Source organism: Hippopotamus amphibius, chromosome 7 (assembly GCF_030028045.1).
Source record: "Hippopotamus amphibius kiboko isolate mHipAmp2 chromosome 7, mHipAmp2.hap2, whole genome shotgun sequence".
In the NCBI taxonomy this organism is placed as follows: Eukaryota; Metazoa; Chordata; class Mammalia; order Artiodactyla; family Hippopotamidae; genus Hippopotamus; species Hippopotamus amphibius.
Window position 1 is genome coordinate 114,400,115 of NC_080192.1, and position 14,800 is coordinate 114,414,914.

A 14,800-nucleotide genomic window follows, 5' to 3' on the forward strand; every position below is an offset into this window, starting at 1 on the left:
AGAGGACTTTAGTTTTTAGTAGATTCCCATCTATTCCGTCTTCATCAAAACCAGCCAGGTTGTCAGGCAAGTAGGGGGATTAAAATGAACACAAAATGACATTTTCCCTTTCTATCTAATGTCCAAATGTGCAAATTTTTAAATAATACGTTTTTCCATTATATATCTAATGTGTTTTCGTTTCAGAAAAAGTGAAAATATAGAAAAGCATAAATATGAAAGTCGCCTGCATTTTCTGATAGTAAAACAATCCTGAAATGTTTTTATTTTCATACGATCCATATGACCCAGCAATCCCACTGCTGGGCATATACCCTGAGAAAACCATAATTCAAAAAGACACATGCACCCCAACGTTCACTGTAGCACTATTTACAACAGCCAGAACATGGAAACAATCTAAATGTCCAATGACAGACGAATGGATTAAAAAGATGTGGCACATATATACAATGGAATATTACTCAGCCATAAAACAGAACGAAATTGGGTCATTTGTAGAGATGTGGATGGACCTCGAGTCTGTTATACAGAGTGAAGTAAGTCAGAAAGAGAAAAACAAATACCGTATATTAATGCATATATGTGGAATCTAGAAAAATGGTACAGATGAGCCTACTTCCAAGGCAGGAATAGAGATGCAGACAGAGAGACACAGGTGAGGAAGAGGAGGGTGGGACAAATTGGGAGATTAGGATTGACATATATACACTGCCATGTGTAAAATAAATAGCTAGTGGGAACGTGTTGTATAGCACAGGGAACTCAGCTCAGTGCTATGTGGAGACCTAGATGGGTGGGAAGGGGGGTGTGGGGTGGGAGGGAGGTCCAAGAGGGAGGGGATATATGTATACATACAGCTGATTCACTTCATTGTACAGCAGAAACTAACACAACATTGTAAAGCAATTATACTCCAATAAAAATAAAAACTTCATTTGAGGTAAGTAGTAATTGAGAGGAGATTATTCTACCATCTGTTGATGACTTTTAAGTCCTTAAAGAACAAAAATAAAATTAAATGAAAACTATGCAAGCCTCAAAGTCTAACTGGCTAATGGGCACTGTGTTCCACAGCAGGCAGGAAAAAGAAAGGAGATACTGAGCTTCTAGAATCTTACACTCTAAGATGATGTCTGATTTGAAGTAGATTATACATAAAACCTAACATTTTTAACAGGTGCTCAAGATACTTTTTCAACTGAATTAAGAAAGCTCCTCATTTTGGATGTGAGGAGACAATGTAGAAGCAACATGGCATCACTTAAACCAAGAAAAGTTCACTATAAACTGTGGTTGCAGCCAGTCTTCTCTTTTTTTTTTTTTTTGGCGGGGAGGGAGAGGCGGGGGGGCGGGAAGAGATTGCTGTGCCATGGGGCTTGTGGGATCTTAGTTCCCCAATCAGGGATTGAACCTGGGCCCTTGGCAATGAAAGCACAAACTCCTAACCACTGGACGCCATGGAATTCCTGCAGCCAGTCTTCACTGGAGCAATAATGGTGATTACGGTGGTAGTGACCATCACATTCTGGAATCCAAACCTAAAAACTGTTTAAGAGGAAAGGAATGTAAGGCTTTCTCTGAAGCACCCTACCATTAAGAGACTGCTTGAACACTATGCGCATCTACGTCTTTAAGACCTATTCTACTACTGACACTAAATTTAGGTTCTGGAAGTTTCTCTGAACTTTTAAAAAAGTATAGTTAAGGGACTTCCCTGGTGGCGCAGTGGTTAAGAATCTGCCTGCCCATGCAGGGGACAAGGGTTTGATCTCTGGTCCAGGAAGATCTCACATGCTGTGGAGCAACTAAGCCCGTGTGCCACAACTACTGAACCCACATCCCACAACTACTGAAGCCCGACGTCCCACAACTACTGCAGCCAGAGCGCCTAAAGCCTGTGCTCTGCAACAACAGAAGCCACCACAATGAGAAGCCCACGGACCACAACGAAGAGGAGCCCTCACCAGCAGCAACTAGAGAAAGCCTGCGCACAGCAACGATGAACCAATGCAACCGGTAAATAATTAATTAATTAACTATTTTTTTTAAAGTATAGTTAAGGGAATTCCCTGCCAGTCCAGTGGTTAAGACTCGGTGCTTTCACTGCCATGCACCTGGGTTTGATCCCTGGTCACGGAACTAAGATCCCACAAGCCAAGTAGCATGGCTAAAAAAATAAAATAAAAAAATAATAACAAAAAGTCACTTAAAAATTAAAAATAAAAAAAGCATAGTCAAGCTTAAGCAACGAGATAGACAAGATCCTTACCAGTGATGCTCTGAGCAGGGCCAGGCCTAACGACATGGATATGTTTCTCTATCACCACTCACTCCTCGTAACAAGACTTGGAGAACAAATCATCCAGTCCAAAAGCTCTTACTATAGGAAACACCGAGGCCAATAATCAACGGGTACTTAAGGAAATTTAAGACACAATGAAGCATAACTTCAAAGGCTGTGATCCAGATCCCAAAGTTGGCAAGCAGGAAAAGGCTGGCTCTGTTTAAATATGACTAACTAGCTACACCAGAGGCAGGGAAGAGATTAATCACTACACATACAATGCTATAATTAGCAGCTTTTAAAAAGCCAAGTTTTGTGTGTTCAAGATGAGGAAAAATGACATTGGACCATATATAAGACACATTCATAAACTTAGGCATGCCATCAAGTAGGTAGTTCCCAGTCGCTATTTACATCTCTAACACTCTATAATAGTACAGTTTATATGCTTAACTCAGTTTTTAACTTCGTTCCGCCCATTTGACTCAAGTAAACAGAAAAATTATGTGAAAAAAATAGAAAAATCAAAGAGCCTATCTATTCAACAAGCTACTAAATAGCTTCCTTTCTGTCTCTGATGCTTTTTAACACTTAGAGTCATGTATATATCATATTATAATATTTGCAGCTGAGTGATCTGAGTTCAAGATCTGAACCCGCCATTTAAAAGCTGTGAGGCTGCCAAGTTATTTAACCTTTTTGTGCTTCAGTTTCCTCACAGGTAAAATGAGGATAATAACAGGATCTACATTACAAAGTCGTTGTGAAGATCAAATAAAATACATGTAAAGTAATTGGTATAACACCTATCATAAAGGTTCAATAAATGCTGGAATTATTAAAAGCCAAGTTCAATAAACATGGGCTCTGTACAACTGAACACAGTATTTTATACACACATACACACTCACACGCACATACACACTTTGTAAGAGGTCTAGCAGCTGGCATAACAATAAATTTTATAGTGCTTTATATCCCACGCAGCATATAATCTATTATTAATGACCTAAGGCACACGCAGGAAGCATGCTCTCTCTCCGCTCTGTCTCTCCCCTTCACCCCAAAAAAAGTTCCAAAGGGATTCTGATGTTCAAATCCCATCAAAAAAGAGATGAATCACTAACTCTACCCAGAAATGTCCTGGTCCTAGTCATTCTCTTCCAATGAAATAAGAAGGAAGGAAGAGCTGCCTCCCTGTCACTTTGGGAAGCTTATAGCATCCAGTTAGTATTACAGCTCACAAACTACAAAGGACCTCAGGAATGCCTCAGCCAGGTTTTCTCCTCTGTTCCATACAGCACCAAGGAAATTCTGGGCATTTGACAATGTCCCTGAGAATAAAAAGCCAGTATGCATCAAATTATCCCTCTTTGCTGCCAAAGAACAATGGGACTTCAGTAAATTTCCCCTGTTATAGAACAAATAGATAGGGCATGACTTCAACATTAGCAAAATGTCAAGATCACTCCAATGTGCACTTGTTCTACATCAGCATGAGGGCTGGTTAGCATGGCTTCGTGCTTTGGCTGGAGACTGCCCCTGATTCCATTCAGCTGTTTGAAAATGAGAGCCACAGATGAGAAAGTATGGCTCTGCACAATGCCCTCTCAACTTGGGAACAAAAAATAAATGAATAAACAAATGCCTCAAATGTCTATATCTCTTCTTCATAATTCAAAAGAATTGCCACTAGGTAAACTCCTTAAGTTTACAAGCTGGGGACCTTGTTCTTACTTAACAAGCAGTTAGTAAGCTCCCTAATTGAAAATATACTCAGAAATGTATTCAACATGACTGAATGATCATATATTCTATGTAATTTCTATGTTCAACAAAGGGGTGTCTTGATAATTACATTTCAATATACTCTCTGTCTATATGAAACATGAAAAATACTTTACTAGTTTTTCCATTCCAAGCAATCTGTTAAAGGAAACCAACATTACTTATAAACAGATTCCAAGCTATCAGGAGGGTAAATTAAAAATATACTTGCGTGTTTTGGATACATTTTTAAAACCATTTGTCAGATTCTTGTTCTGGCAAGAGTCTTATAGACTGGCCACATAACTTCTTGAGCTTAAAATGAATCTTTATATTCCAGCTTCTTCCAATTAAATGATAAATGCATATGGCCTTTCAGCATTTATTAGTTACCTATATCTTTAAAATAATCACAAAATATGTTTTCATGTTTCATCTCCGAGCAAAAATTAACTTACTTTCCTATTTCTTGAAATACCCCTATTTTTAAGTTAAATGACTGTTCCCACATTTTCTGGTCTGATTACCTTTTCTAACAAAGGACCTAAGTCACACAGAATATACTAACTCTAGCCATTCTACACAGTGTCCCCTAAAAAACCTAAATAAAGCAATGATATAATGTTAAGTACTGAGGAGGATCAAGTTATCTCTGAAAAGATTTAGAGAAAAGGAATTCTGGCACCTCTGTCATACATTTCCTGCCTTAGAAGATCTCTGTGTCCATTTCCGAAAAGAGAAGGATAAGTATACACAAAGGTCTGGGGAGTTGACAGGGGGTGTGTGTTATAAAGATCAAACCACAGCTTCAAGAAGTCTCCAATGTGTCTGAGCCCAAAAAAGACAGACGTAGATACAATATCGACATTCAGAGCTAAAGAAGAGGGGTCAATTTTTCAAAATAAACAGTTAATACATTTTATTTCCATGTATAAACAGTTTTTAAGACAATCACAACTAGTGAAGAGTTGAATAAAAGAAGTAAAGGTTGTGAAAAAAAGTTGAAGGAATTCCTTTAATGTGAAGGGTCAAAAACACTGCATCTCCCACACGCACCACCCTGGACACAGACTGCTCCCTTGCACACACCTATGCTCAACTGTCCCTTTACCTGAAACATGCCCCTCAATCTCTCGAAGGTTGAGTAAATGCCAACTCCTGAATTTTTCCTAACAATGAGGATCAGCAACTGCCTGTCTTTTCAGTTTAAACATTTTGTTATAATTCCAAGATGCACCTATTACAGAGAGCATTCAGAAAGAGCTCAACTATATCTGTGTTTAAATCTTATTACCACTACCAAATCAAAAAGACCACCACCATTCTCCCAAAACTACAAACCAGGGACTGAATTCACTTCTACATCCCATCATTGCACAAAGCAGATGCAAATGAGTGAGTAATAAAGAACAAAAAGTGTTCATCCCAGAGGCCTTCAAAAATAAATAAATAAAGTCTTGTATCCTACAAGGTCAAGAGACACCTGCCTGGGAACCAAATCTTGGGTTCTGGTTCTTGGATTCCAATGACTATATTATTTTCTAGGAATCTGGAGAAGACCAGCATTTCCCAAAATTGTGTCTGCTGGAGACTGTTCTGTAAGATGTTAATACATACTTGAATAAATTGGAAAAGTCTGGATTAAAACAAAGCTAACATGGTTACTTTACTATAGAACATTTGCAGGGCTTTAAAATGCTACTATACACTATAAATTTCCAAGATAAGATCGCATAATGAAGCCATTAGTGAACTAATTTGAGCAAGACTGTGGGGAGAGTTTGGAAAATACTTTCAAAAAGATTGCTTTAGTTTAGTTTTTTGGCTTTTTTTCGATTGTCACAATATTACTGAGTACTTCACATCAATTTCTAAAAAGTTCTTACCTGATATGTGTTGCAGGCAGAGATTCGTATTGGCGTGACAAAAAGAGTTCCCTATGTTTCAACTGATGTTTCTGTTTATCGGTCAAGTCGGCCTCAACTGTTGTTTCAGATTCTTCCTCAATTTCTTCTACATGAATAAAATTCAAAAAAATGCATTATTACAAAGTACATTATCTATTTGGTTAAAAAAGATTGACTCAGCCTTTCATTCAATATTTTCTTCAAACTAACTAATTTTAAATTTACATATTTAACTTGTTATTTGAATTACAACCATAAAATTAAGTTACCAAAGCCTCAAAGGAAGAACTCCAATTTTAAGATGGCAGATAGAACATATGCATATATCTCCTCTTCCCCCAAGAAACCACACCAAAATAGCAATGAAAATGTATTAATATTTCAATGACAAAAAATGAAGCAACAGTTGGAGATTTTCAACAACAACAAAAAGTTTTAGAAGATGGAAAGCAGATGAAAAGAAAAGAAAAAGATAAAGTACACACTTAGTCAAGAGAAGGAAGTGACAATCTCTGTGGTATAGAAAGGGATGCCATGGAGAAGGCAGGCACAGAGTGTGTATTGACTTAGCCCTTGAAGCTACCAAGTACTGTGAGAAAGAAAAGTACGGTGAGAGCAAAAAGGGAGGATGAAGGGGTTGAAAGTCAATCTATAACACAATAACTGAATCCCAGAATACTCCATTTAAAAGAATATAATCAGAAAACAAATAGTAAAACATCTCAAATTTGATAACACAAATAAAAAAACTAATGGGAAAAAAAAAACTAATAGAAGGATTAGAAGATAATGCTAATGAAAACCTCCCAGAAATTAAAACAAAGAGACAATTCCATGCAAATGGAAATCAAAAGAAAGCTGGAGTAGCAATACTCATATCAGATAAAATAGACTTTAAAATAAAAAATGTTACAAGAGACAAGAAAGGACACTACATAAAGATCAAGGGATCAGTCCAAGAAGAAGAGATAACAATTATAAATATATATGCACCTAATATAGGAGCACCTCAATACATAAGGCAAATGCTAACAACTATGAAAGAGGAAATCGACAGTAACACAATCATAGTGGGGGACTTTAACACCCCACTTACACCAATGGACAGATCATCCACACAGAAAATTAATAAGGAAACACAAGCTTTAATGACACAATAAATCAGGTTGATTTAATAGATACCTATAGGACATTACATCCAAAAACAGCAGATTACACATTCTTCTCAAGTGCACATGGAACATTCTCCAGGAGAGATCACATTTTGTGTCATAAATCAAGCCTTGGTAAATTCAAGAAAACTGAAATTGTATCAAGCATCTTTTCTGACCACAACACTATGAGATTAGAAATCAATTACAGGAAAAAAACTGTATAAAACACAAATACATGGAGGCTAAACAATACGCTACTAAGTAACCAACAGATCACTGAAGAAATCAAAAAGGAAATCAAAAATTACCTAGAGACAAATGACAATGAAAACACAACGATCCAAAACCTATGGGATGCAGCAAAGGCAGTTCTAAGAGGGAAGTTTCTAACTATACAATCCTACCTCAAGAAACAAGAAACATCCCAAATAAACAATCTAACCTTACACCTAAAGCAACTAGAGAAAGAAGAGCAAACAAAACCCAAAGTTAGTAGACACAGAGAAATCATAAAGATCAGAGCAGAAATGAATGAAATAGAAACAAAGAAAACAATAGCAAAAATGAATAAAACTAAAAGCTGGTTCTTTGAGAAGATAAATAAAATCGATAAACCTCTAGCAAGACTCATCAAGAAAAAGAGGGCGAGGACTCAAATCAATAAAATTAGAAATTAAACAGGAGAAGTTACAATGGACACCGCAGAAATAAAAAGCACCATAAGAGATAACTACAAGCAACTATATGCCAATAAAATGGACAACCTGGAGGAAATGGACAGATTCTTAGAAAGGTATAACCTTCCAAGACTGAACCAGGAAGACACAGAAAATATGAACAGACCAATCACAAGGAATGAAATTGAAACTGTGATTAAAAATCTCCCAACAAACAAAAGTCCAGGGCCAGATGGATTCACAGGTGAATTTTATCAAACATTTTGAGAAGAGCTAACACCCATCCTTCTCAAACTCTTTCAAAAAATTGCAGAGGAAGGAACATTCCCAAACTCACTTTATGAAGCCACCATCACCCTGATACCAAAACCAGACAAAGATACTACAAAAAAAAGAAAACTACAGACCAATATCACTGATGAATTTAGATGCAAAAATCCTCAACAAAATACTAGCCACCAGAATCCAACAACACATTAAAAGGATCATATAGCACAATCAACTGGGGTTTATCCCTGGAATGCAAGGATTCTTCAATATACGCAAATCAATCAATATGATACACCGTATTAACAAATTGAAGGATAAAACCCACATGATCATCTCAATAGATGCAGAAAAAGCTTTTGACAAAATTCAACACCCATTTATGATAAAAACTCTCCAAAAGGTGGGCATAGAGGGAACCTACCTCAACATAATAAAGGCCACATATGACAAACCCACAGCAAACATCATTCTCAATGGTGAAAAACTGGAAGCATTCCCTCTAAGATCAGGAACAAGACAAGGATGTCCACTCTCGCCACTACTATTCAACATAGTCTTGGAAGTCCTTGCCACAGCAATCAGAGAAGAAAAAGAAATAAAAGGAATCCAAATTGGAAAAGAAGAAGTAAAACTGTCACTGTTTGCAGATGACACGATACTATACATAGACAATCCTAAAGATGCCACCAGAAAACTACTTGAGCTCATCAATGAATTTGGTAAAGTTTCAGGATACAAAATTAACACACAGAAATCTCTTGCATTTCTATACACTAACAATGAAAGATCAGAAAGAGAAATTAAGGAAACAATCCCATTCACCACAGCAACAAAAAGAATAGAATACCTAGGAAGAAACCTCACCAAGGAGGTAAAAGACCTGTACTCAGAAAACTATAAGACGCTAATGAAAGAAATCAAAGAAGACACAAGCAGATGGAGGGACGTACCATGTTCTTGGATTGGAAGAATCAACATTGTGAAAATGACTATACTACCCAAAGCAATTTACAGATTCAACGCAATCCCGATCAAATTACCAATGGCATTTTTCACAGAACTAGAGCAAGAAATCTTATGATTTGTATGGAAACGCAAGAGACCCTGAATAGCCAAAGCAATCTTGAGAAGAAAAGATGGAGTTGGTGGAATCAGGCTTCCTGACTTCAGGCTATACTACAAGGCTACAGTGATCAAGACAGTATGGTACTGGCACAAAAACAGAAATATAGATCAATGGAACAGGATAGAAAGCCCAGAGATAAACTATGGTCAACTAATCTATGACAAAGGAGGCAAGGATATACAATGGAGAAAAGGCAGCCTCTTCAATAAGTGGTGCTGGGAAAACTGGACAGCTACATGTAAAAGAATGAAATTAGAACACTTCCTAACACCATACACAAAAATAAACTCAAAATGGATAAAAGACCTAAATGTAAGGCCAGACACTATGAAACTCCTAGAGGAAAACATGGGAAGAACACTCTTCGACATAAATAACAGCAGGATCTTTTTTGATCCACCCCCTAGAATAATGGAAATAAAAACAAAAATAAATAAGTGGGACCTAATGAAACGTTAAAGGTTCTGCACAGCAAAGGAACCTATAAGCAAGATGAAAAGACAACCCTCAGAATGGGAGAACATATTTGCAAACGAATCAACAGACAAAGGATTAATCTCCAAAATATATAAACAGTTTATCCAGCTCAATATCAAAAAAACAAACAACTCAATCCAAAAATGGGCAGAAGACCTAAATAGGCATTTCTCCAAAGAAGACATATGGATGGCCAAGAGGCACATGAAAAGCTGCTCAACATCACTAATTATTAGAGAAATGCAAACCAAAACGACAATGAGGTATCACCTCACACCGGTCAGAATGGGCATCATCAGAAAATCTACAAACAGTAAATGCTGGGGAGGGTGTGGAGAAAAGGGAACGCTCTTGCATTGCTGGTGGGAATGTAAATTGATACAGCCACTATGGAAAACAGTATGGAGGTTCCTTGCAAAACTAAAAATAGAACTAGCATATGACCCAGCAATCCCACAGCTGGGCATATACCCAGAACACCATCATTCAAAAAGACACATGCACTCCAATGTTCACGGCAGCACTATTTACAATAGCCAGGACATGGAAGCAACCTAAATGTCCATCAACAGATGAATGGATAAAGAAGATGTGGTACACACATACAATGGAATATTACTCAGCTGGAAAAAGCAATGAAACTGGGACATTTTTAGAGACATGGATGGACCTAGAGACTGTTATACATAGTGAAGTGAGTCAGAAAGAGAAAAACAAATATTGTATATTAACACATATATGTGGACTATAGAAAAATGGTACAAATCAACCGGTTTGCAAGGCAGAAATAGAGACACAGATGTAGAGAACAAACACATGGACACCAAATGGGGAAAGCAGGGGAGGGTTGGGGGGGGTGATGAATTGGGAGATTGGGATACCAAATTGTACACTCCAAATATATGCAGTTTATTGTAAAAAATAAAAAAATACAAAATTAAAAACAAACAAACAAACAAAGAGACAAACATCCCAGGTAGTGCAGTGGTTAAGAATCCGACTGCCAATGCAGGAAACTTGGGTTTGAGCCCTGGTCCAGGAAGATCCCACATGCTGCAGAACAACTAAGCTGTATGCCACAACTACTGAGCCTGCCCTCTAAAGCCCGTGAGCCACAGTTACTGAGCCTGTGTGCCACAACTACTGAAGCTCAAGAACCTAGAGCCCATGCTCCACAACAAGAGGAAGCCATCACACTAAGAAGCCCACACTCCACAACCAAAAGTAGCCCCGCTCGCCACAACTAGAGAAAGCCTGCGCACAGCAATGAAGACCCAACACAGCTAAAAATAAAAATAAATAAATTTACATTAAAAAAAAAAGAAGAGACAACTGACAACCAAAAGACTAAAAAATTAAAGAAGAATGCATGAGGTCCAACACCTCACTAATAAAAGTTCCAGAGAGAAACAACAGAGAAAACAGATTCCATACATTGTATTATATTGCCTCTCTCTCTAGTAACTGGAAAAACTGCTTATCAGCATATCATCACAGGTAAGTGGTTTTTTAAAACAAATGTATCAACGTTTCCAATACTGTATTATGAATATAACTGTAATACTCTGCCATAAAAATCTGTAAACAATTCATTCATTATCATATAGGCTAGGCTACTGTGAAGCAATCACATCAATTATACTAGGCTACCATAAAAAATCATGTTGCTGCTTATTTATTATCAATGCACTGACCATTATACCTATAAATATGAACTTCTTTTTCACATTTTTTCATTTAAAAAAATTTATTTATTTATTTATTCATTTATTTATTTATTTTGCTGCATTGGATCTTAGTTGCAGCATACAGGATCTTCATTGTGGCACATGGACTTCTCTCCTGTGCGCAGGCAAGTCCCTTTTTTTCATTTTTGATGTCTAGTGTTAGTAATACAGATAGCATCTACAGTGTTAAGTACTGTATAAGACAATACTGATGTAGGTACTGACAGATGATTCACCTTATGATCAGATAACAAACTTACAGTATCAATAAATACAGCATGGTACTGTAAGTGTACTTCTTATTCCTTATGATTTTCTTTTCTCTATCCTACTTTATTCTGTACAAGGGGCAGCATCCCTAATCTCTGCATTGCTCAAGGGTCAACTGTATTAGGCACCAAAAGCAGGCATTAATCAAGGTGTTAGAGGCAATCAGTGAGCCAAAAAGTTACTACTAAGAAGAAATGATTCAAAGTGTTTGCCTTTGGGAAGCAGGGTTAGAATAAAAGGATGGAAAGGAAAGGGGAGACAAAGTTTTACCTGAGATTTTTTTTTTTAAATGCTGTATTTAATACTCTTTTTTTTTTTTTCTTTTTTAAATATTTATTTATTTATTTGGTTCTGCTGGGTCTTAGTTGCAGCCGGCGAGCTCCTTAACTGCAGCTACGGGCAGGAACTCTTAGTTGCAGCAGGCATGTGGGATCTAGTTCCCTGACCAGGGATCAAACCCCGGCCCCCTGCATTGGGAGTGCGGAGTCCTAACCACTGCGCCACCAGGGGAGTCCCTAATACTCTTTTTAAAGAAAAATTACTAGATGTCATTTACATATATAATTCCAAATAATTTTAGATATAAAATTTTAAAAAATATAATACCTGCAGAGGCTCAAAGAGCCTCTGCAGCCTTACCTGGACCAGACCAGACTGTGTAGCTATGGGAATAGCAGGAGTATTGAGAACCCAGTCAGGGTGGCGGTGGCTGGATTCTCATGCAGGAAGTAAAGCCCAAAGTTAGGCTTCAGAAGCCTTAATTTTTGAACACTGACTGGCAACACACACACACACACAGAGCAACACACTTCTGTTCCTCACAATTCTTTCTTATAAATTTCTTACGTACAGACCCGGGGCCACAAAAGATTTTTATCATATGTGACCCCCTAGTTGTAGTTCTTTTGAATTGTGTGAGGGCAATGAATAGGCTAAGTATCAAATTTTTTCTACCTTCAAACTTTTAAAACTCTGAATTGAAAATGAACCTGTAAAAATTAGAAACTGATTTAGAAAAAGACCCACCTAACTCAAACACAGAATAATGTGACTTAAAATTCTTTTAATGTTCTTTATAATGAACTACTCAAACAGAAATGCAGCGCTAAAAGAGCCACTTACTCGCAAGTCTAATAACATTTCACCAGTAGAGATCAATAAAGTTATTGCTGCACTGGCATTATTAGCACCAGCAAGTATCACATATAAAATGATACTCTTTACCTAATTAGGATTTATAAATTATTGTTCCGTAAAACACAGCTAACTGAATTCTAATGTGTACCCTATGGAGCTAAAACAGCAACAAGCTCTACAAATAATGGTAACAACAGTAAAGCTAACTTTCTTATATAGCCTCTCGATACCAGGTGAAAAGGAATAATATCTCTCAAGTTCAACCTAACCAAATACAGAAATCACTACGACAGCATCTGAAACTCATTTTTTTCAAATTTACAAGTCAAATTTTATTTACATATTTGTATAAATTTATATTGGCTTCTGAACAAGAATGACTCCCATGTCATTAACATCCTAAAAACAGTAAACAACCACAATGGCAAAAAATGGCATTTAGACAATGAAAAATTTAAAAGACCAAATATGACTATCATCAAAAATCATGTCCATGGTATTATACTTATAATTTTTTAAAACTATTTTACCAAGCTTGATGGAACATCAAATTTGCTACCATTTAAAAGTTATTAAAGTAGGAGTCCCATATAAATAGTACAGTGATAGAAGAGACTAAGGCACTGGGGGCACAGACAGGAGACAGAATACAGAAGGAAACTGTACTGGGGGATTGTATGAAGTTTTAACGAGCAAAATAAAATAAACATCACTACAGTTAACTGAGATCTTCTGCTTTGGCAATATGTGCCATTTAAAGTTTTAGACCATAGGATGAGAAAAGAATCCATGGCCCTAAAGCTCAGCAAGGCCAACTACACATGCAGCCTGAGAGCGGATGGGTAAGGCTAGCACAAACAATGTCCAAAAAGCAGGGGTCACAGAAGAAATCATACTAGCTGAGTAATCCGAAGCATGAGAGCATCCAGGTACGGGACACAGATCAGTCTTGGTAGCAGGTTATAATTACGGACTCAGGCAAAGCTTTAGAGATTGGGTATGTGACATATGATTGGGCCAGAATACGCAACTGACAATTTAGGTACCTGAGCAACAAGAGACAGAACACAGGAAAGGAAAGGTCATTACTGATTTTCGGTATTTTGACCTGAACTGGGTATTTTTCAGAACTCATCAAAATCATAATTCCTACATGTCAGTTAGGGTAGGGAGGGGAGCAGACAGAAGGAGAGCTCTCCACAGGTTATTCTCAAACATCCTCAGGTCTCCATTGTAATGAACTATCAGCCCACAGTGATAAGATGTAAGCCGGTAGACCATATAGAAAAGCAAGTGGTTAAAAATTTGTCTATAGATGCATTTAAGAAGTACCCAAATGTCTGAAGGCATATTATTTGACTGAAAATAGCTCATTATTGATGCAACTCAAGCCTGCCTGGTAAGAAAAAAAAAAAAAATCCTCAAAAAAGGAATAAACAAATTGAATAAAATTAGAAGAATTTTTATGACATTTGAGATTTCAGGAAACTATGTGAATGAAGAGAAAGAAAACATTTGGCAAATGATCAATAAACAAATATCAATGATAGTTCCATCATCAATAGCAATCAACAATTCAAGACAAATTAAGAAAACAATTTCATTTACAACAGCATCAGAAGGAAAAAAATACTCAGGAATATATTTAACAAAAGACAAAACTCGAATACTAAAGAAGATAAAACATTCTTGCAAGAAATTAAAGAAGACCTAAATAAATGGATGGCAATACTCCTTAAACTGATCTACAGATTCAGTGCAACCCCTCCCAAAATTCCAATTGCCTTTTTCACAAAAATTGGCAAACTAGGGACTTCCCCAGTGATGCAGTGGTGAAGAATCCACCTGCCAAAGCAGGGTACAAGGGTTTGAGCCCTGGTCTGGGAAGATCCCACATGCCACAGAGCAACTAAGCCTGAGCACCAACTTCTGAGCCTCTCCTCTAGAGCCCACGAGCCACAACTACTGAGCCTGTGTGCCACAACTACTGAAGCCTGGGCG

General features: G+C 37.2%; 1 protein-coding gene across 8 annotated transcripts in view; it reads right to left on the reverse strand.

The window, feature by feature from the left end:
- Nucleotides 1-14,800, reverse strand: part of MTA3 (metastasis associated 1 family member 3) — a 159,243-nt gene that overhangs the window by 94,996 nt on the left and 49,447 nt on the right. For all 8 annotated transcript variants that reach the window (XR_009054597.1, XM_057740918.1, XM_057740913.1 and 5 more), the window contains one exon: nt 5,941-6,067. Coding sequence is in view for 7 of the 8 variants with exons in the window: in XM_057740918.1 (XP_057596901.1) it covers nt 5,941-6,067 (127 nt within the window). In the remaining variant the exon portion in view is untranslated. The remainder of the gene's footprint in view (nt 1-5,940; nt 6,068-14,800) is intronic.